We start from the raw sequence: 23,055 nt of genomic DNA, 5'->3' as shown, positions 1-23,055 counted from the left end.
TCGTTGAATTCTTCTTCTCTTGTTGGGTCTATAAGTGTCAAGAGTGTTTTATTGTCAAATGTCCCAGATAATGACATTCTAACTTTCTGCAGCACAACAGAACATGTAAACATAGTACATAAACAAGAGAAAAAAAGTTCAGTGTGTGTGTATATATACACATACACACATACTCAAAAAACAAACAATTGTAGTGCAAAAATAATAATAGTCTATTGTAGTTCAGAGCTTATTTGCTGTTGTGTTTAATAGTCTGATGGCTATAATACCTTGGTATAATACCTTGCTATAACAAAGGATAGAGTCACAACTGGTTGTTGTATCATTGTAAGCATTCCAAATATCCTAATGTGTAGGGAGGAACTGCAGATGCTGGTTTAAACCAAAGACAGCCTCAAAAAGCTGGAGCAACTCAGCGGGTCAGGCTGCATCTCTCTAGAGAAAAGGAATAGGTGAACTTTCAGGTCGAGACCCTTCTTCAGACTGAGAGTCGGGGGAAGGGAACGAGATTAGTGTGGGTGTTTAAGAAGGAACTGCAGATGCTGGAAAATCGAAGGGAGACAAAAGTGCTGGAGAAACTCAGCGGGTGAGGCAGCATCCATGGTGCGAAGGAAACGTTGCCTATTTCCTTCGCACCATGGATGCTGCCTCACCCGCTGAGATTAGCATGGGTGTCGGGGCTAATGGGGAGAAGGCAGGAGAATGGGGTTAGGAAGGGGAGATAGATCAGCCATGATTGAATGCGGGGTAGACGTGATGGGCCGAATGGCCTAATTCTGCTCCTGATCACATGATCTTATGAGAGATATAGACGGTACTTTGGACAAATGAATGAAAGATATGCAAAAAGTGACGATAATCAAGGAAATGTAGAGCCCACAATGGTCCGTTGTTGGCTGTGGGATAGGTGTTAACGAGACATACAGACTCGGTCTGAAGAAGGGTCTCAACTCGAAACACCACCTATTCCTTTTCTCCAGTGATGCTGCCTGACCCGCTGAGTTACGCCAGTTTTTGTGGCAATATTCCCCTTAAACACTTTCAGCTTTTGTGGATGTATCTTGCTGAGACCAAATAAATATCTTGGCTCCTTATAACAATCTTGATCTCCACCTCGGGTTACCTATCGCTGCTCATGTCAAAAGTACACCAAGTCTTGAGGACATTTTTCCATCAAATAGCAAAGAGTGATTAGTACTGTTGCCATATATAATGGGGAAAATCGTGTCAAACCCAAAAATGCCCAAAGTTTGTGAGTAAGTTCAGGTTCCAGAGCCTGGTATCTTTTCATTTTATATTGCCAGCCTCGTACATCCACTCGAAAGCCACAATAAATCTTCTCATGTTGCACAAGGCTGCCCTTACTTCTCTTTAAAATCACATTATGGCTGTGTAATTGTGTGAATATATCTACAAGGATTTCCAGATTCTCTTCCTCGTTGCGTGTAGTAATCAGAGCTTCTTCCTGATTGCCCAAGCAGTGATTTATTCCTTATTAAAGTTGATCAAGAGTGGTTTCGATTTAGTGCCAATTTTATGCCACTATTAAATAAACTGAATGATATGATTACATTTTGGAAAACGCTCCCGCTCTCATTGATAGGTAGAATTAACGCTATAAAAATGACTTTCTTACCACAATTAATATATTTGTTTCAAGTAATCCCAATATATATTCCAAAATACTTTTTCAAAAAACTAGATTCTACTATCACTAATTTTACTTCGGAGTCACGTGAGTGACTACGTGAAGAAGAACCCAGCCAGGACGCATGCGTGTCATATCGCTTTCACGCTTGCGAAACGACAGGCGGGGTGGAGCGTTCCCCCGCAGCGGTAAGTTTGAAACCGCGACCTGCAGGTAAGTGATTTACATAGAAACATAGAAACATAGAAATTAGGTGCAGGAGTAGGCCATTCGGCCCTTCGAGCCTGCACCGCCATTCAATATGATCATGGCTGATCATCCAACTCAGTATCCCGTACCTGCCTTCTCTCCATACCCTCTGATCCCCTTAGCCACAAGGGCCACATCTAACTCCCTCTTAAATATAGCCAATGAACTGGCCTCGACTACCCTCTGTGGCAGGGAGTTCCAGAGATTCACCACTCTCTGTGTGAAAAAAGTTCTTCTCATCTCGGTTTTAAAGGATTTCCCCCTTATCCTTAAGCTGTGACCCCTTGTCCTGGACTTCCCCAACATCGGGAGCAATCTTCCTGCATCTAGCCTGTCCAACCCCTTAAGAATTTTGTAAGTTTCTATAAGATCCCCTCTCAATCTCCTAAATTCTAGAGAGTATAAACCAAGTCTATCCAGTCTTTCTTCATAAGACAGTCCTGACATCCCAGGAATCAGTCTGGTGAACCTTCTCTGCACTCCCTCTATGGCAATAATGTCCTTCCTCAGATTTGGAGACCAAAACTGTACGCAATACTCCAGGTGTGGTCTCACCAAGACCCTGTACAACTGCAGTAGAACCTCCCTGCTCCTATACTCAAATCCTTTACTCTGCGGTAGTGTTTGTCCCCGCGCTGTTTTTACACAGGGGGGGGGAAGCTGGACAAAATAGTGTCCACAAGTGCTGCGAGTGAAGCTGGCTGGGGAGGACCGCGAAGTTGCGGGAGCCAGCAGCAGCTGAAGGCACAAGCCCCGTAAGTGGGATCAGCTGTGCCGACTTTTGGTCCCGCGCCGGCCACAACACCACGGCCGGGCGGGAGACTATTCAAATGGGGCCGTCGACTTTGACAAGTCGAAACGGCAGGAGACGGGGTGGAACGACGTTCCCCCGTAGCGACAGTTTAAACCTGGACCTGCAGGTAAGTGAAACTGCGGTCTTTATTCTCCCCATACTGTTTCACAGGTGGGGAAACATGGAGAGCTGTGCAAACAACGGCAGGCGGCACAGGAATCACCCGTAAGGGAACAGCTGTGCCCGACTTCGCTCCCGCACTGGCCAGATTAAACACCGTGGCTGGGCGGGAGACTATACAGAACGGAGCCGTTGGCTTTGACGTCAAAACGGCAGTAGGAGGGGTGGAAGACATTCCCCCTTAACGGCATGTTTTAAGCCTGGACCTGCAGGCAAGTGATACTGCGGTCTTTATTGCTCCCATACTGTTCTACAGGTGGGGAAACATGCATTAGCATGTCCTCTTGCTGTGTGTGAGGAAATTAAATACCGACAGCGCTGTAAAATTTATCTTCAAGCTAACATGCTTATAAGGAAGTTTTCTATGTGCTCTGACTCTGTGAAGTGTTCCCTGTTCAGAATCTACATCACACCGTTATATACTGCTCAATTGTGGTCTAATTATAAGAAAAAGAGTATGCAGAGGCTCAAGGTAGCATACAATGATGCAATGAGGTTGCTACTTCGTGTCCCTAGGTGGCATAGTGCCAGTCAATTGTTTGTGTCCACTAGAGTGCCAACCTGTGAGGCATTCTTAAGACAGCTGATGTTTAGTTTTATGTGTCGCCTGGACAAGTCAGAGAACCACATAATTGAAGCCCTAGTCAGCCCTCTGAGAAGCTGCTATAGATTCACTTCTAGGCTAAGACGGCATTGGTGCAATAGCTTGTATATCTTATAGGCTAATATGCAATTTTTAATATATTTTTGTATCTCCTTATACTGTTTGATGTGTTATATGGACCTGTGTCTGAAATAAAGCTTTAATAATAAAATAATAATGCACAAGGCAAAGAAGTCGACCAGAGCTGGCGGGGGAAGACCGCGGAGTTGCGGACACCAGCAGTGGCCGGCGGCACAGGAATCACCCGTAAGGGAACAGCTGTGCCCGTCTTCGCCCCCGCACCGGCCAGATTAAACACTGCGTCTGGGCGGGAAGGCAAGAAGAAAACCAAAAGAGTCGAGGACTGATGAGTCCGACTTTGGGCGGCCAGCGACCGTGAGCGCTGGAGCCGGTTGGAGCGGCTTATGGAGCCGAGCTCCAACATGACAGGCTCCGGGAGATGGAGTCTAGTCACTGTGGGCACTATGTAAAACCAACAGCAGCACCTCTTGTAGGGCTGCACAGTGCATCTCCCTCGTCATAGGGGAGTATTGGGGGGTCAATTCTGGGCTGACCCTGAAGAGGGGTTTTGACGAACAAAACTACAAGTGTGCAGGGGGTGCAGGAAGGCAAAATCTACTGGTCATGGTGTCTAAATACATTCAGCCAGACCACGATGGACACCACTGCAAAAACTACTTGGTACCAGGAAACTGCGCATCCCTGAATGTTCCAGTCGTGGAAATAGCATCTAGAAACATGTCGGAGCAGGACTTAGGAAAGCCCTGGGGCTCATAAAGGCGACAACATTAAGGATCTCCTACAGCCAAAGACAGCACCCTTATGCACCCACCAGCAGAACAAGAGAAGCTGGTGAAAGCTCAAAGGGCGGGCATACAGAACAGCGGTCTTTTAGACCATAGCCCAGACCGGCCTTTCTGGAAGATGCGCAAACCCCCAACCCAAAAACAAACCCAGACACTGGCGCCTCAACCTCCACGAAGACCACACAGAAGAAGCAAACTTATAACCATATAACCATATAACAATTACAGCACGGAAACAGGCCATCTCGGCCCTACAAGTCCGTGCCAAACAACTTTTTTCCCTTAGTCCCACCTGCCTGCACTCATACCATAACCCTCCATTCCCTTCTCATCCATATGCCTATCCAATTTATTTTTAAATGATACCAACGAACCTGCCGCCACCACTTCCACTGGAAGCTCATTCCACACCGCTACCACTCTCTGAGTAAAGAAGTTCCCCCTCATGTTACCCCTAAACTTCTGTCCCTTAATTCTGAAGTCATGTCCTCTTGTTTGAATCTTCCCTATTCTCAAAGGGAAAAGCTTGATCACATCAACTCTGTCTATCCCTCTCATCATTTTAAAGACCTCTATCAAGTCCCCCCTTAACCTTCTGTGCTCCAGAGAATAAAGACCTAACTCATTCAACCTATCTCTGTAACTTAGTTGTTGAAACCCAGGCAACATTCTAGTAAATCTCCTCTGTACTCTCTCTATTTTGTTGACATCCTTCCTATAATTAGGCGACCAAAATTGTACACCACACTCCAGATTTGGTCTCACCAATGCCTTGTACAATTTTAACATTACATCCCAGCTTCTACACTCAATGCTCTGATTTATAAAGGCTAGCATACCAAAAGCTTTCTTTACCACCCTATCTATATGAGATTCCACCTTCAAGGAACTATGCACGGTTATTCCCAGATCCCTCTGTTCACCTGTATTCTTCAATTCCCTACCATTTATCATGTACGTCCTATTTTGATTTGTCCTGCCAAGGTGTAACACCTCACATTTATCAGCATTAAACTCCATCTGCCATCTTTCAGCCCATTTTTCCAAATGGCCTAAATCACTCTGTAGACTTTGGAAATCCTCTTCATTATCCACAACACCCCCTATCTTGGTATCATCTGCATACTTACTAATCCAATTTACCACCCCTTCATCCAGATCATTGATGTACATGACAAACAACAAAGGACCCTACACAGATCCCTGAGGCACCCCACTAGTCACCTGCCTCCAACCCGACAAACAGCCATCCACCATTACCCTCTGGCTTCTCCCATTCAGCCACTGCTGAATCCATCTTGCTATTCTTGCATTTATACCCAACAGTTTAACCTTCTTAACCAACCTTCCATGAGGAACCTTGTCAAAGGCCTTACTAAAGTCCATATAGACAACATCTACTGCTTTACCCTCGTCAATTTCCCTAGTAACCTCTTCAAAAAATTCAAGAAGATTAGTCAAACATGACCTTCCAGGCACAAATCCATGTTGACTGTTCCTAATCAGACCCTGTTTATCCAGATGCTTATATATATTATCTCTAAGTATCTTTTCCATTAATTTGCCCACCACTGAAGTCAAACTAACAGGTCTATAATTGCTAGGTTTACTCTTAGAACCCTTTTTAAACAATGGAACAACATGCGCAGTACGCCAATCCTCGGGGACTATTCCCGTTTCTAATGACATTTGAAATATTTCTGTCATAGCCCCGGCTATTTCTACACTAACTTCCCTCAATGTCCTAGGGAATATCCTGTCAGGACCTGGAGACTTATCCACTTTTATATTTTTCAAAAGTGTCAGTACTTCTTTTACTTTGAAACTCATAGTATCCATAACTACTCTACTCGTATCCCTTACCTCACATAATTCAATATCCTTCTCCTTGGTGAATACCGAAGAAAAGAAATTGTTCAATATCTCCCCCATCTCTTTTGGCTCTGCAGATAGCTGCCCACTCTGTTTCTCCAATGGACCAATTTTATCCCTCGTTATCCTTTTGCTATTAATATAGCTGTAGAAACCCTTTGGATTTACTTTCACCTTACTTGCCAAAGCAACCTCATATCTTCTTTTAGATTTTCTAATTTATTTCTTAAGATTCTTTTTACATTCCTTATACTCCACAAGCACCTCATTTACTTCATGCTGCCTATAATTATTGTAGATCTCCCTCTTTTTCCGAACAAGATGTCCAATTTCCCTTGAAAACCAGGGCTCTTTCCAATTTTTACTGTTTCCATTCAACCGAACAGGAACATAAAGATTCTGTACTCTTAAAATTTCCCCTTTAAATGTCCACCATTTCTCTTCTACATCTTTCCCATAAAACAAAATGTCCCAGTCCACTCCTTTTAAATCATCTCGCATCTCATCAAAGTTAGCCTTTCTCCAATCAAAAATCTCAACCCTAGGTCCAGTTCTGACCTTCTCCATAATTATATTGAAACTAATGGTATTGTGATCACTGGACCCGAAGTGCTCCCCAACGCATACCTCCGCCACCTGTCCCGTCTCATTTCCTAACAGGAGGTCCAGCACTGCCCCTCCTCTAGTAGGTACCTCTATGTATTGCTGCAAAAAACTATCCTGCACACATTTTACAAACTCCAAACCAACCAGCCCATTTACAGAATGTGTTTCCCAGTCTATGTGTGGAAAGTTGAAATCTCCCACAATCACTACCTTGTGCTTACTACTAATATCTGCTATCTCCTTACATATTTGCTCTTCCAATTCTCGTTCCCCATTTGGCGGTCTATAATACACCCCTATAAGTGTTGCTACACCTTTCCCACTTCGCAGTTCCACCCAAATAGCCTCCCTAGCTGAGCCCTCCAATCTATCCTGCCAAAGCACTGCTGTAATATCTTCCCTGACTAGCAATGCAACACCTCCACCTCTTGCCCCTCCAATTCTATCACACCTGAAGCAACGAAATCCTGGAATATTTAGTTTCCAATCACAGCCCTCCTGCAACCATGTTTCACTGATCGCCACAACATCATACTTCCAGGTGTCTATCCAGACTCTAAGCTCATCCACCTTTCTTACAATGCTCCTAGCATTAAAATATGCACATTTAAGAAACCCCCGTCTCTTCTTCTCTGTTTATTTCCTTTTTTTTCTTTCTCCTCTTGTGTCCGAGTGCTTCCCTTTTCTGCTTCCTGCCTCCCATTCTGTCTACTAGCTTTCTCAATTTGAGTCCCTCGCCCCAACCATTCTAGTTTAAAGTCTCCCCAGTGACCTTTGCAAATTTCCCCGCCAGGATATTGGTCCCCCTCGGGTTCAAGTGCAACCCATCCTTTCTGTACAGGTCCCACCTTCCCCAAAAGAAGTCCCAATGATCCAGAAACTTGAATCCCTGCCCTCTGCACCAGTCGTTCAGCCACGCATTTATCCTCCACCTCGCTCCATTCCTACTCTCACTGTCGCGTGGTACAGGCAGTAATCCTGAGATTGTTACCTTTTTGGTCCTTTTCCTTAACTCTCCTCCCAACTCCCTAAATCCTCCCTTCAGGACCTCTTCACTTTTTTTACCTATGTCATTTGTACCAATATGTACCACGACTTCAGGCTCCTCTCCCTCTGATTTCAGGATATCTTGGATGCGTTGAGGCACGTCCAAGACCTTGGCACCAGGGAGGCAGACCACCATCCTGGTCTCCCGACTGCGTCCACAGAAACGCCTATCCGACCCCCTAACAATAGAGTCCCCAATTACAATTGCCCTCTTTTTTTCCCTACCTTTCGGAGCAACAGGGCCAGTCTCTGTGCTGGAGGCCCGTCCGCTGTTGCTACCCCCGGGTAGGCTGTCACCCCCATCCGTACTCAAACAGGAGAACTTCCACTGATAACAATGGAGGTAGGTGGGTCTGGTCCCTTACAAATTATAGGAAGAGTGGATAATACACACATTGGTGGGAGATTACACTCTTTTGGATACATGGTGTATATTAACTACAGACACTTATATCCTAAGCAGTATCCAGGGATATACCATTGAATTGTGCAAAAGGGGTAATGGGTAAACCCAACACGATTGGCTGGAATACATTGTACTATATATTCAGTACAAAATGGGAACTGGTAACTGCTAAAGGACTGATTTCTAAAGGCTACTCCATGGCTAGCATCGACCTAAAAGATGCTTACTATTCAGTGCCTACACGGACTGATCACAAACGTTATTTTAAAAAATTCAACTGGATGGGGCAGCTCTGGCAGTATAGAGCTACCAAATACATAATCATATGATCATACTAATTGTGGGCATAACTTTGGAGTTGACCTAATTAGCTGTAACAGCCACCATACAATTGGGTGAAAACTGGGGTTATCATCCATCCAGTTAAATCTAAATTAACGCCTACCAACATAATGGATTATTTGGGGTTCACTATTGACAGCTCACATGTCGGTGACTTTACCAAAGGACAAGGCTACAGTCTTAACTGAGGCCTGCAACAACCCCACTGACATCAGTGAACCGTCTATCAGATTGGTAGCAAGTATAATTGGCATATAGTGTCTGCCTTTCCAGCCACACAATTTGGACCTTTGTATTACCAAAAATCTACAAAGGGCAAAATGCAAACACTCAAAGTAAATACTGGTCATTTCGACAGAGCAATAAGCCACCAATCAAAGCTTATGGAATTAAAATGGTGGAGGGATAACATTTGGCATTGCTCCAACCCTATCGTTATCAGCAAACCCTTAGTGGTGCTACAAACTGATGCCAGTGCGCTTGGTTGGGGTACTACCAATTTCCATCTCCATCTGTGGAGGTAGATGAAAGGCACAGGAGGCATCATTATCACAGACACTGGGCATAAACTACCTGGAAATGTGGGGTGCGTTCTATGGCCTAAAGTCATACTGCTCTGGGATAAATCACCAGCGTGTTAGACTACAGAGTGACAATCTGACTAATACAATTTGGTAATGGTGTATCCAGAGAAATATTGGAATATCAGCTACTTACCTACCAGGTAACCCAAAATTCAGTGACAGACATCAGGTCACGCAAATTCAATAAAATAAGACTTAATCACCAGTTACCAAACTGTGTTTCTTGGGAACCAGACCCTGGGACAGCAGGGACAGATGCTTTTCACTGCATTGAGGGGGCAATTGTTTATGCATTCTCTCCTTTTCTGCATCATCAGTCGGGTATTACGAAAAATACAAGACTCAGCGTCTGTTAATTTTTAGTGCCGATTGGCCTACTTAACCATGGTTCCCTGTGATACTCAACATGGGGTTTAACCATGCATCACCATCCTGAAACAACCAGATTATTGATTCATCCCGTAACAGGGGAACCTATCCATGTCAAAAACAACAAACCTTTCAATTTGTAGAGTCTAAAGAAACCTCTACTGCAACTGGGACTGGCGGATTGAACATTGAACATTATCTCAGCGGGCCACAGACAGTCCACCAAAAACTATATCTGGTATAAATCAGGAAATGGGAGATATATTGTCACAGAAACAACATCACCTACAGTTTGATGAACATAACGTCTGTTCTCAAATTCCTGGCAGGCCTCCATTATGATGAGGGGCTCAGTTACAGTGCCATTAACTGCGCCAGAAGTGCCCTATCAACATATCTATGGCGAGGATCAGAGCGTCATTCTGTTGGGACTCACCACTGGTAACCAAACTTATGAGGGGAATTTTTAATATCTATCCCCCAAGAACCAGGTACTCTCTAAATGGGATATGAGTATTGCCCTAACGTTGCTAAGGAATTGGTCTCCAGCAACAGCTCTGTCCCTGCAAAGACTGACGCACAAAACAGTCATGCTGATGGCTTTGGTCACGGCACTAAGGGTACAGTCGTACATAAGTTAAGGCTGGACTATATGACTTCTTCAACAGGAATATAACGTTTCATATTACGAATTAGTCAAACAGAACAGACCGGGATCATCAGGCCTCAAAATAGAATTTAGGGATTACCCTACAGATATCGTCTCTGTATAATAAGACAATTATTGTTCTATATGGAGAACACCAAAAACATCTGAGGTTATGAGATGGCACTACTAATCAGCCACAAACAAACCCACAAAAAAGTGTCGGTTCAAACTATTTCCAGATGGCTGAAACAGGTTTTAACAACAGCTGGGGTGGATACTAACATATTCAAATCTTATTCCACCAGGGCTGCAACTACATCGGCAGCTATGGAGTTGGATGTACCAATGAACCAAATCCTCGAGACAGCAGGATGGATCAGGGGAAAATGTTCCAACTATTCTACCACAAACCAGTAGTTAAACTGGAACTTTGCAGAGCCAATTTTAAGTTCTGTAATATAATTTCACCCCATAAATAGGGGCTATAATTTGTTGTTAACAATTTATCATGGATTTCAATGTTGGATTCATGTCTAAACATGTTAACACAATTCCTCCCACAGTCAATTAAGGCAGATGTGATGCATGGACTCGTTTCCACAGCATGAAATCACAGAGCTTTGAAATCTTCACGTAGTCACTCGCGTGACTCCGAAGTAAAATAGTAAGATTAAACGAGAACTTACCAGTTCGAAGTTTAATCGTTATTTTATGAGGAGTACGTTGAGGGAATACGTGCCCTCCGCTCCCACCCTTGATCATATACTCAACTGGTATTTTCTTCTCTAATCGTACTATGTTCAGTCATTACAGTTATCTGTGATTTCACATCGCTGCTTTGAAGAATGACACGCATGCGTCCTGGCGGGGTTCTTCTTCACGTATTCCCTCAACGTACTCCTCATAAAATAACGATCAATCTTCGAACTGGTAAGTTCTCGTTTAATCTTACTATTTTATATGGGATTACAGAGCACACAGAATTCAACGAAAGCATTTGTGTAAACCTAAAGAAGTTGGGGGTTTATCATTGCCTAACTTTATGTATTACTACTGGGCAGTGCATACTAAGAACATAATGTACTGGATGGATAGTTCCACTCAGCAGTTGAAGTGGATAAGAATGGAGAAAGAGGAGTGCTATCCGCACGATATAGGAACGATCTTGCTCTCACCGATAAAATTGAATAGTATAATATATAAGAAGAACCCAATTATTCACAATACAATAAGAATTTGGAAACAAATAAAAGTATCCTTGAAATTAAATAATCTATCAGTACTAACCCCACTATTGAACAACCCCGCATTCAAACCATCTCTCATCGACAAAACATATCAACAATGGGATAGACTGGGGATTAGGAAAGTAGGGGATATGTATGAATTGAGCAAACTGTTATCATTTCAACATTTAAAATTAAAATTTAAATTGAAGGATAATCAATATTTTAAATATATACAGGTATGTGACTTTATGAAGAAATATATACATAGATTTCAAACTATATTTTTAGACCCTTTAGAAGAAGCAATGAATATTAAGGCTGATTCACAAAAACTAATATCATACTTTTATAATAATATATTAAATAGAGAATTACCCTCAACAGAAGCACTAAGAGAAGATTGGGAACATGAGCTAATGATAAAGATCTCGAAGGATAGATGGGAAAAGTATCTGATGAACACACATAATTGTTCTATTAATGCAAGACATAATTTAATTCAATTCAAATTATTACATAGACTATATTATTCAAAAACGAGGTTGAATAAATGTTATCCAAACGTCTCTCCCAGATGCGATAAATGTTTGTTTCAAAACGCTAATATAACACATTCATTTGTAGGATGTACAAAGTTGAATACATTTTGGAGCGATATATTTGATATATTTACAAAGCTTTTCAAGTCCACAATAGAACCTAAAACGGAATGGATTATATTTGGAATAATAGTAGAAGATATCAATTTAAATAAAGACCAAAATGTTTTTTTTAAATTATGGGTTAATAATTGGAAAGAAATTGATACTTAAATTTTGAAAAAATGCAACCATACCAACTGTTAAAATGTGGATTAGGAATATGATGGACATAGCACGCCTTGAAGAAATGAGACTCCGACTAATAGATAAATATGACCAATTCTTAAGGAGTTGGTCTCCTTTCATCAACTTTTTGGAATCATGTGATGCAGCGGTACCATAAGGATTGCTGATTTCAGTTCATGACGTGGATAGATCTACATCTCCGAATATAGATTTGAAAAATTCTCTTTTAAGGGGCCTTCTCTCCTATTTCTACTTTCCACTTTACTTTTATATACACACTTCACGTTTTTCTATGCTCTACCATCTATTTTTCCTCTTTTCCCCCTTTCTATTGTTTTCTTTTTCTTGCTTACTTCCTTCTCAAAACATAAAACTAGAGGTTGTACATAGAATGGATTACGGTATGACATAGTTGGCACCTAAAATTAGGTTCCACTGTACTGTTTTGTACTGTATTAACTTCTAATAATTTTTTTTTGAAAAGAGTGGTTTGGAAAAGCTGAGTGGCTGATCGAAGGCCATTTTGGCCATGCGTGGGCGAATTGCTTCCTCTTTGCTTGTTGACAGTTAAATATTGTTAGTTGTCTAAAACAACGTTTAGTTGTGTGCATGTGAGATGAGCATGATTGTGGAAATCAACTTTGCTGCAGCCAGCCAAGCGTTGGTAGTGGATTCTCTTGGCCATTGAGTGTGACCTTTCTGGCCTTATAATCTGTTGCAACTATATACATTGTGGTCTAGACTTGGGACGTAAAGTGATGGTGTACAATAAACCCATGCAATAACGGGCCTCTATAGAGTGGATTTAGGTTATAGCGGACCGAGGCTCCCGTTGCACCATCCCCTCGCCTCCGCCAGGTACCCACTGAGCTGGCACCACATGATGGGATCTTATAGTCGTGGGAGGGGAAAGAGCGGGTGGCATGAAGACGGTGTTAGCGGGCGGCATGGAGGCCCATCCCCAGCACTCCGCGGGGAGCCCTGTGGCTGCTCAGCATGCCAATTCCCGTAACTTTAACCCCCCGCAACGCCGTGTTTCTTCCCTCTCGACTTTGGGTTACACTTTACCAACCCTCCCTCACTTGGTTATAGCAGGCAATCGGCAAATAATGAACACCACCCCCCCCCCCCCCCCCCCCCGTGGTCTGTTATAGCGAAGGTTTACTCTACCTATAACATGTTTTCAGCAGAACTCTAGGCTTTTGCAGCTTATTCGCTGCCAGTTTGACTTCTACGTTCGATCCGTGAGGATTGTGTCTGGGGTTATGGGGAGAAGGCTGGAGTATGGGTTGAGAGGCGGTAAGATAGATCAGCCGTGATTGAATGTAGACTAGATGGGCCGAATGGCCTAATTCTGCCGCTATAACATATGAATATGAACAATAGACCAGGATAATCTCCTGGTATCATTAGCATGTGATCCTTATGGCTTTTAATACTATCATAGGAATTATAGCTTTTTAAAAAAATTATTTATTAGTTATTTATTTCGGACAGAATAAAAGAATAAAAAGCAAATGTGAAACAGCATACAAAAAACAAAACACATATATTTATAAAGTGTCATAAACAATATCTATAAATAAATGAAATCGTATGTGTCCGAAAAGGAGCAGGAAGAAGCCAAAGCTTATTAATTCCCACCCCTTATTCAACTGCTTGTAATTATCTCATACAAATTTAGCAGCTATATGTACACCATATGTACACCAGCCACTATATGTACACCAAATTATTTACATTTGAACACTAATCAAATATTTACAAAGCCATACAAAATAGAAGGAAAAAAAAAAAGAATTAAAAAAAAAAAAGAAAGAGAAAAGAAAATCAATAGAATCATTAAATATGTTTGATACTGTTGCAATAAGATGCGGATACATCATCTTGTCATCTGTGACCAAAATCTAATTCCAAATCTAATTTTGCTTCTTGTAACAGTCCAACAATGGGTCGACTGGGCTTGTATTCTCTGGAATTTAGAAGGATGAGAGGGTATCTTATAGCTACATATAACATTCTTAAAGGATTGGACAGACTAGATGCAGGAAAAATGTTCCAGATGTTGGGGGAGTCCAGAACCAGGGTCAGTTTAAGAATAAGGGGTAGGGCATTTAGGACTGAGACATTTTCACCCAGAGAGTTGTGAACCTGTGGAATTCGACGCCACCGAAGGCAGTGGATGCCATTTCACTGAATGTTTTCAAGAGAGAGTTAGATTTAGCTCTTGGAGCTAAATGAATCAAGGGATATGGGGGAAAAAGCAGGAACGGGGTACTGATTTTGGATGATCAGCCATGATCTTATTGAATGGCGTTGCTGGCTCAAATGTCCTACTCCCGCACCTATTTTTCTATGTTTCTGTCAACAGTGGCATAAGTGTATGGAAATATTTTTCTCCTATAATGGATAGAGTTGCACCATATGTTATATTTCATTAAGCATTCCCTTTACCGTGGTGTTTGTGGAATTTACCATGGACTACATCTTTGAATGGGCTATGATTTTTGGTTGGAGATATTCTGCAAAAAGTCTGTAAATAATTTTTATTTGTGGAGGTGCACAGCTGGTAGAGCTGCTGTCTCACAACACCAGCGACCTGGGTTCCATCCTGACCTCTGGTGCTGTCTGTGTGGAGTTTGCATGTTCCCCCTCTGACCTCTGGGTGCTCTGCTCTCCTCCCACATCCCAATGACGTGCGGGTTTGATGGTAAATTGGGCCTTTTGTAAAATTAGGTCCGAATGTGGGTGAGAAAGTGGGACAGCGTAGAACTGGCGTGAACGGGTGGTTGACCACAAGCATGCACACGGCGGGCTGCAACGTTTTTAGTTACGTTGTTGCTTTGTTTAGTTTAAAGATACAGAGTGGAATCAGGCCCTTCGACCAATCGAGCCCGCGCCGACCAGCGATCCTCCACACACTAGGGACAATTTACATTTATGCCACAGCCGATTAACCTACAAATCTGCACGTCTTTGGAGTGTGATAGGAAACCGGAGAAAACCCACGCAGGTCACGGGGAGAACGTACAAACTCCGTACAGACAAGCACCCGTAGTCACAATTGAACCCGAGTCCCTGGCGCTGTAAGGCAGCAACTCTCCCGCTGCGCCACCGTGCCGTATCTCAGCTAAAGGTTACCCTGCTAGTCATCCCTCAGCAGTGTTTATCTGCATGTTGGTGTATTAGTTGCAGATCATAATTGTTGTCTTAGACTCTTAATTATCGAGCTTTTCATTTTTTTCTTCGTCCTCGTCAACTCCTCTATGTTGATGCTTGACAAGATTGTTTGGCCTCCCCTTCACCCCGGGTTATGACTTGCACACTGATACAAAAATGACACCACCTTTGACATCTCAGAACAGATGGCTCTTTTGAATCTGCATCACCGTCCTGGCTGATAGCCAACAAAACACCTACATCGGTCCATGTGTTTTACTTTCCTCAGTCTCCAGGTAGCTATGGCAGCATTGTGTCTATGGCCGCATTTAGAGTATCGTACTCGGTTCTGGTCTCCGTGTTGTAGGCAGAACAAGCCAGAAAGGGTGCAAAGAAGATTTACAAAGATGTTGCCAGGACTTGAGGGTCTGAGATGTTGGGAGAGGTTGAGTAAGCTGGGACTCTATTCCCTGGAGCGCAGGAGGATGAGGGGTGATCTTATCGAGGTGTATAAAATCATGAGAGGAATAGATCGGGTCTCTTGCCCAGAGTATGGGGAATCAAGAACCAGAGAGCGTTGCTTTAAGGTGAAGAGGAAAAGATTTTATAGGAATCCAAGTGGTGTATGGAACGAGCTGCCGGAGGAGGTAGTTGAGATGGGACTATCACAATGTTTAAGAAACATTTGGACAGGTACATGGCTGGAATGGGTTTAGAGGGATATGCGCCAAATGCAGTCAGGCAGGTGGGACGAGTGTACATGGGAATTGTTGGTCAGTGTGGGCAAGTCGGGCTGAAGGGCCTGTTTCCACACTGTGTCATTCAATGTACAGCACGCGCTGTTTGCAATGAGTGACTCTCACCTTTTATTCAACATCACCACTTCTGTCAAAGTTGTTATCTGGCAGACTTTCTCTCAAAAGTTAGCTCGGATTCAGCGCTGTGACTTTAATTGAATCCTTCCACCTGTCAGTCCGCAAGCTATTTCTCCGAGCTCTCTTAAGAAGCTCACAAGTGCAGTGAAATGAAAACTTCTCCCAGCGCCGGTGTGTGATCACTGACGGACTTGCCTTGCTGTCACTTTTGTATTTCTGACCTGGTAGCTTTCAATTACCGTGGTGTCTAACAGCCCAAGAATAATGTCTGACACTTACAGTCACTGGTGCCATAGCCTAGCAACAGGGAAAGCACAGAAACATGGACAATAGGTGCAGGAGTAGGCCATTTGGCCCTTCATGCCAGCACTGCCATTCAATATGATCTTGGCTAATCATCTAATATCACTACCACTTTCCTACTTTCTCTCCATATCCCTTGATTCCTTTAGCCCTAAGGCCTATATCTAACTCTCTCTTGGAAAACATCAAGAGATGCAGGAAAAGCAGGGTCTGGTTATGTTCTTTCCACAAACTGTCTACAACCAAGTGTCTCTATTCCTTGGAGCGCAGGAGGATGAGGGGTGATCTTATAGAGGCGTGTAAAATCATGAGAGGAATAGATCGGGTAGATGCACAGAATCTTTTGCCCAGAATAGGGGAATCGAGGACCAGAGAACGTAGGTTCAAGGTGAAGGGGAAAAGATTTAACGGGTCACAGTTTAAAGATAAGGGGGAAATCTTTTAGGACCGAGATGAGGAAAACATTTTTCACACAGAGAGTGGTGAACCTCTGGAATTCTCTGCCACAGAAGGTAGTTGAGGCCAGTTCATTGGCTATATTTAAGAGGGAGTTAGATGTGGCCCCTTGTGGCTAAAGGGATCAGGGGGTATGGAGAGAAAGCAGGTACAGGATACTGAGTTGGATGATCAGCCATGATCATATTGAATGGCGGTGCAGGCTCGAAGGGCCAAATGGCCGACTCCTGCACCTATTTTCTATGTTTCTATGGGATCTGAGGGGTAACGTTTTCACACAAAGGGTGGTGGGTTTATGGACAAGCTGCCAGAGGAGGTAGTTGAGACTATCCCATCATTTACGAAGCAGTTAGACAGATACATGGATAGGACAAGTTTGGAGGGATATGGACCAAGTGCAGGCAGGTGGGACTAGTGACACAAGGAACTGCAGATGCTGATTAATATGAAAAATCACACAAAGTGCTGGAGTAACTCAGCAATATAGAACAGAATAGAATAGAAGGCCTTTTATTGTCATTCAAACAACTTGGTTTGAAAAAAAATTGCATTTTCTACAGTCTTAACATTAAAAAAACTCAAGACCCACACATTAACACAATTACAATAAACATCCATCACAGTGAATCTCAACCACTCACTGTGATGGAAGGCAAAAATCTTATCTCTTCCCTTTGTTCTTCTCCCGCGTTCCAGCAGTCCCAACTGCAGTGTTGGGCGATTGGGCTCCCGATGTAAAGCCCCCGGTGGGCGATGTAAGTCCCGCGGCTGTTTAAGCCGCGCTAGGCAATGTTAAGCCCGAGTCATTTAAACCCCGCGATTCCAGCGGGAAAAAAATGCCGTTGCGGGAGCTCTGATAAGCAGTCTCCTACCAGGGACCTGCGATGTTCCCGTCCACGGGCTGCGGCCGGAGCCTCAGAAGCCCCAAAGTCGGGTAGCAGCCACGTGCCACCACAGCTCTCCCCGCTCCGCGATGGCGAGTCCGCAGGCTCCGCGACTGGAGCTCTCAGGATGGTTCCGGCCAGAGGCATGATGTTAGGCCCAACGACATCGGAGACCCGACCGGGAAAAAGTCGGATCCCCGTACAGGGAAGAGATTAAACGGTTTCCCCCATCCCCCACATATACACAGCTAAAAAATAATAAAAAGTAGAATCAAAAACATACATTTAACGAGACAAAAATTAAAAAAAAAAAGACAGGCGGACTGCAGTCGAGCCGCTGCCGTTAGGCGCTGCCACACTCCAATATCTCTGCAAGAAGTGGATAGGCAATGTTTAGGGTCAGGCCTCTTCTTCAGACTGATTGTAGTAGATTTTTTGTGGAAACGGGCTCCTCGATCCACCGAGTCCAACTATCGCCCGTTCTCTCGTTCTGTCTTGCACACTGTGGTGTGAGATGCAGGAGGAAACTAGAGTCTCCTGGGGAAATATCACAAGGTCTAGGAGGACATGCACACTCCACACTGAGGGCACAGGAGGTCAGCATCATTGGTGATGTGAGGCAGCACTGCCAACACTGGGAATGAAGGAACTGGAGCTCCTCAGGCATGTGGTCCATGTTCCCCTGCAATGCACGAAGTGGAGTAATCGGATATTTCAGCATCTTTCCCATGTTAAAATGGTGTCGAAGTGCAAGGAGGAATCGAGGCAAGAAGGATTACCCAAGTAATGATAAAATTATAAAAGGACTGGACAAGCTAGATGCAGGAAAAATGTTCCCAATGGTGGGCGAGTCCAGAACCAGGGGCCACAGTCTTAGAATAAAGGGGAGGTCATTTAAGGCTGAGGTGAGAAAAAACTTTTTCACCCAAAGAGTTGTGAATTTATGGAATTCCCTGCCACAGAGGGCAGTGGAGGCCAAGTCGCTGGATGGATTTAAGAGAGAGTTAGATAGAGCTCTAGGGGCTAGTGGAGTCAAGGGATATGGGGAGAAGGCAGTGCACGGGTTATTGATAGGGACGATCAGCCATGATCACAATGAATGGCGATGCTGGCTCGAAGGGCCAAATGGCCTCCTCCTGCACCTATTTTCTATGTAACCCAGAAATTGCCATTGAAGAAGGGTCTGATCCGAAACGGTCGCCTATCCATGTCTTACACAGATGTTGCCTGACCTCCTGAGTAACTCCAGTACTTTGTGTTTTTTTTTGAAAACCAGCATTTGCAGTTCCTTGTTGTCTTCAGAAATTGCTGTTTTGTGAATTGTGCTCCAAGAAAAATATTGCTCTTTTAAAAGAAACCATTCTGCCAATTATTTTCCAAGTTGGCCATTTTTGCTTTAGATGACTCATCTTGTCCATTGCCTTATGTAATTAAGTGCAGAGATGATTACATCCAGGTTATTCTTTCTCAAACTTTTCTTTGATGTGCAGGTGTATCACAACCAGAATCCAAGAGGAAGGATTCAAGGGAATTGTTTGTAGTTTAGTTTAGAGATACAGTTTGGAAACAGGCCCTTCAGCCCACCGAGTCCATGCCAATCTATGATCCCTATACACTAGCACTATCCAACACTCTAGGGACAACTTACAATTTTCCTGAAGCCAATTACCTACAAACCTGCACGTCTTTGAAGTGTGGGATGAAACCGGAGCACCTGGAGAAAACCCACCCAGTCACTGGAAGAACGTATAAACTCTGTACAGACAGCACCCGTCGTGAGAATCGAACCCGGGTCACTGGCGCTGTAAGGTGGCAACTCTACCGCTGCGCCACTGGTATTCCACTAACAAACATCTCAAATTATTTCACATGCTATATTATGCGGTGACTTTTTTTTGTAAACACCATTATATGAGCCATTTTGTGAGCCTAATTTTAGATGGTCTCGACTTCAATCCTTTAATTTTTTTCTGCACGCTACATAATGAAGAATTTTTACGGCATCATCATTTACATATGCAATGTGGCCTACTTTAAAATCAGGCCAATCATTGTTCCAGGCACCAGCTCTCAGTTGATGAAGCATGATTGAATAAATAGTATTTGACTCATTTACGGGTAGCAATTCACGTCAAGTGCTGGAATAAAATATTTATGTGCTATCAATAACCGTTAATAACATGTATATTTTAAACAAACTAATAACGGCAACATGATGGCACGCAAAGGAATTTTGCAGTGGGACGTTAATCTTTGTGCTATTAGGAGACTAAATGCTAGCGTTTCTCAGTCTTCAAATGCATTATCCTTTGCATCGAGGTATTTCTGGTTCCAAAATTCACTAAAAAACCCTTGAGTGCAATATGTGAGCACAATTAATTTTCTAAATGACTCCAATTTAGATTTTTATTTTTATAAAACTCATCCGATATAATGTGTATTAATGGCTTAGTATAATTGTAGTTTCTTATTGAAAATGCCACACAAGAAAGCAGCACATATTCAGCAGGACTATTTATTAAGACCATCTCCATTATAATACCGTCGACCGCAGTGGCTAACCTGACTTGCAAATTCTGAGCTAAGTGCCGGAGAATCTTCTGATCTTATGGATGTGTATAAAATCACGAGGGGAATAGATAGGGTGAACGCACAGAGTCCTTCGCCCAGGTTAGGGGAATCAAAAACCAGAGGACATTGGTTTAAGTTGAGAGGGGAAAGGTTTAATAGGAACCTGAGGGGCAACTTTTTCACTCGGAGGGTGGTGGGCCTATGGAACAAGGAGGTTGAGGCAGGTACTATAACAACATTTAGTAGGTACTAGGATAAATACCTGGATGGGAAAGGTTTGGAGGGATATGGGCCAAACACGGGCAACTGGGACTAGCATAGTTGGGTGGCACGGACAAGTTGGGCCAAAGGGTCTGTTTCCATGTTGTGATACTATATAACACCAACTCAGTGCGGTCAGGCAGCATCCGTGGAGGGAATGGACAGACGCCATTTTGGGTTGGGACCAGGTCTCTCTCTATATCACCGTCTATATCTCCAAGTTTCCCTTTCCCCTGACCCTCAGTCTGAAGAAGGAAGAGTCTCGACCCGAAACGTCACCAATTCGTTTTCTCCAGAGATTCTGTCTGACCCGCTGAGTTACTCCAGCTATTTGTGTCTACCTTACAAGTCTTGACTTTGTTTCTTCTTATTGACAGAGGTCGAACTGCAGCCAAGTCCATCAGTAACATACAGGATCGTAGGTGGAGTTCTGGACTTCTATATCTTCTTAGGATCTTCACCCGAGGATGTTGTCCGTGAATACTTGACGGTAGATATATAGTCATTATTTCTCAATCTTTAAAACTGGATAACATTTACAAAAAGATGACTTCAAAACAATTCTGTCAATCATTCTCGTTATTTAAGAGAGTGCCTTTGCAATTGCTGCTAGCATCGTTTTTGCTTGAGAAAGAATGGTCGACTGGGGCTTATATTCACTGGAATTAGAAGGATAAGAGGGGATCTTATAGAAACATACAGAATTATTAAGGGAATGGACAGGCTAGATGCAGGAAAAATGTTCCCGATGTTGGGGAAGTCCAGTACCAGGGGTCACAGTTTAAGAATAAGGGTTAGGCCATTTTGGACTGAGATGAGGAAAACCTTTTTCGCTGAGAGAGTTGTGAATCTGTGGAATTCTCTGCCACAGAAGGCAGTGGAGGCAAATTCATTGGATGCATTCAAGAGAGAGTTGGAAATAGCTCTCAGGGCTAACAGAATCAAAGAATATGGGGAGAAAGGAATGGGGTACTGATTCTGAATGATCAGCCACATTGAATGCGGTGCTGGCTCAAAATGCCGAATGGCCTACTCCTGCCCCTATTTTCTATGTTTCTATGTCTATGATAAGAAATAATCTATTTCTGTTTTGGGTTAAATCAACATAGCTGATTGGCAAACCCATGATGCCTCCATACTGGTCTCTCGGATTTCAACTTAGTCGCTGGGGCTACAAAAGTCTTGATGAAGTTAAAGCTACTGTGGAAAGGAACAGAAAAATAAATCTCCCATATGTAAGTACATTTTGTTTAATACAGTAAAGGCTTACCTGTTACCTGATGCAAATAGTTTGATACCCGGGTTCCTTGAAGACATGAATATAGACACAAAATGCTGGAGTAACTCAACAGGTCAGACAGTATCTCTGGAGAAAAAAGATGGGTGACCTTTTGGGTTGGGACCCTTCTTCAGACTGGTGACGTTTTGGGTTGGGACCTCTCTTCAGACTGGGTGACATTTCAGTGCAGGACCCTTCTTCAGACTGGGTGATTTTTCGGTATAACCATATAACAATTACAGCACGGAAACAGGCCATCTCGACCCTTCTAGTCCGTGCCAAACACGTATTCTCCCCTAGTCCCATATACCTGCACTCAGACCATAACCCTCCAGTCCTTTCCCGTCCATATAACTATCCAATTTATTTTTAAATGATAAAAACGAACCTGCTTCCACCACCTTCCCTGGAAGCTCATTCCACACAGCCACCACTCACTGAGTAAAGAAGTTCCCCCTCATGTTACCCCTAAACTTCTGTCCCTTAATTCTCAAGTCATGTCCCCTTGTTTGAATCTTCCCTACTCTCAGTGGGAAAAGCTTATCCACGTCAACTCTGTCTATCCCTCTCATCATTTTAAAGACCTCTAAAGGAACCTTTCTTCAGACTGGGTGATTTTTCGGTATTGGGACACTTCTTCAGACTGGTGACGTTTCGGGTCGGGACCCCTCTTCAGACCGTAGACATTCTCATTCAGGAAGTTATACAACACAATTGAAGTAGTTGTGGTATAAAGTGTTGTGATGCATGTCTTGGAACTGAAGAAAAATAGGAGCATTGGAAGGCTATTCTGTCATGTGACCCTCCTATGCCATTCAGTACAATCATTGCTGATTTTCTATTTCAGTGCCATACTCCTGCCCACTCCACAAAGCCCTTGGTGCCTTTTGTCTGTAGAAATGTGTCTGCTTCTACATTCTGTCACACAATCTTCTCAATCTTCAATAGTTAAAAAATAATACACAGGTTCATGTTCAAGGAGCAGAATTAGGCCAT

General features: G+C 43.2%; 1 protein-coding gene across 1 annotated transcript in view; it reads left to right on the top strand.

The window, feature by feature from the left end:
* si (sucrase-isomaltase) overlaps positions 1 to 23,055 on the top strand; it is a 191,940-nt gene that overhangs the window by 41,874 nt on the left and 127,011 nt on the right. Inside the window, 2 exon segments of the mRNA XM_033031193.1 lie at positions 21,158 to 21,270; positions 21,890 to 22,015. Coding sequence (XP_032887084.1) covers positions 21,158 to 21,270; positions 21,890 to 22,015 — 239 coding nt within the window.

Source organism: Amblyraja radiata, chromosome 13 (genome assembly GCF_010909765.2).
Source record: "Amblyraja radiata isolate CabotCenter1 chromosome 13, sAmbRad1.1.pri, whole genome shotgun sequence".
Lineage (NCBI taxonomy): Eukaryota > Metazoa > Chordata > Chondrichthyes > Rajiformes > Rajidae > Amblyraja > Amblyraja radiata.
Note: the sequence above shows the minus strand (reverse complement) of the source record. Positions and strands in the feature narration are given on the sequence as shown.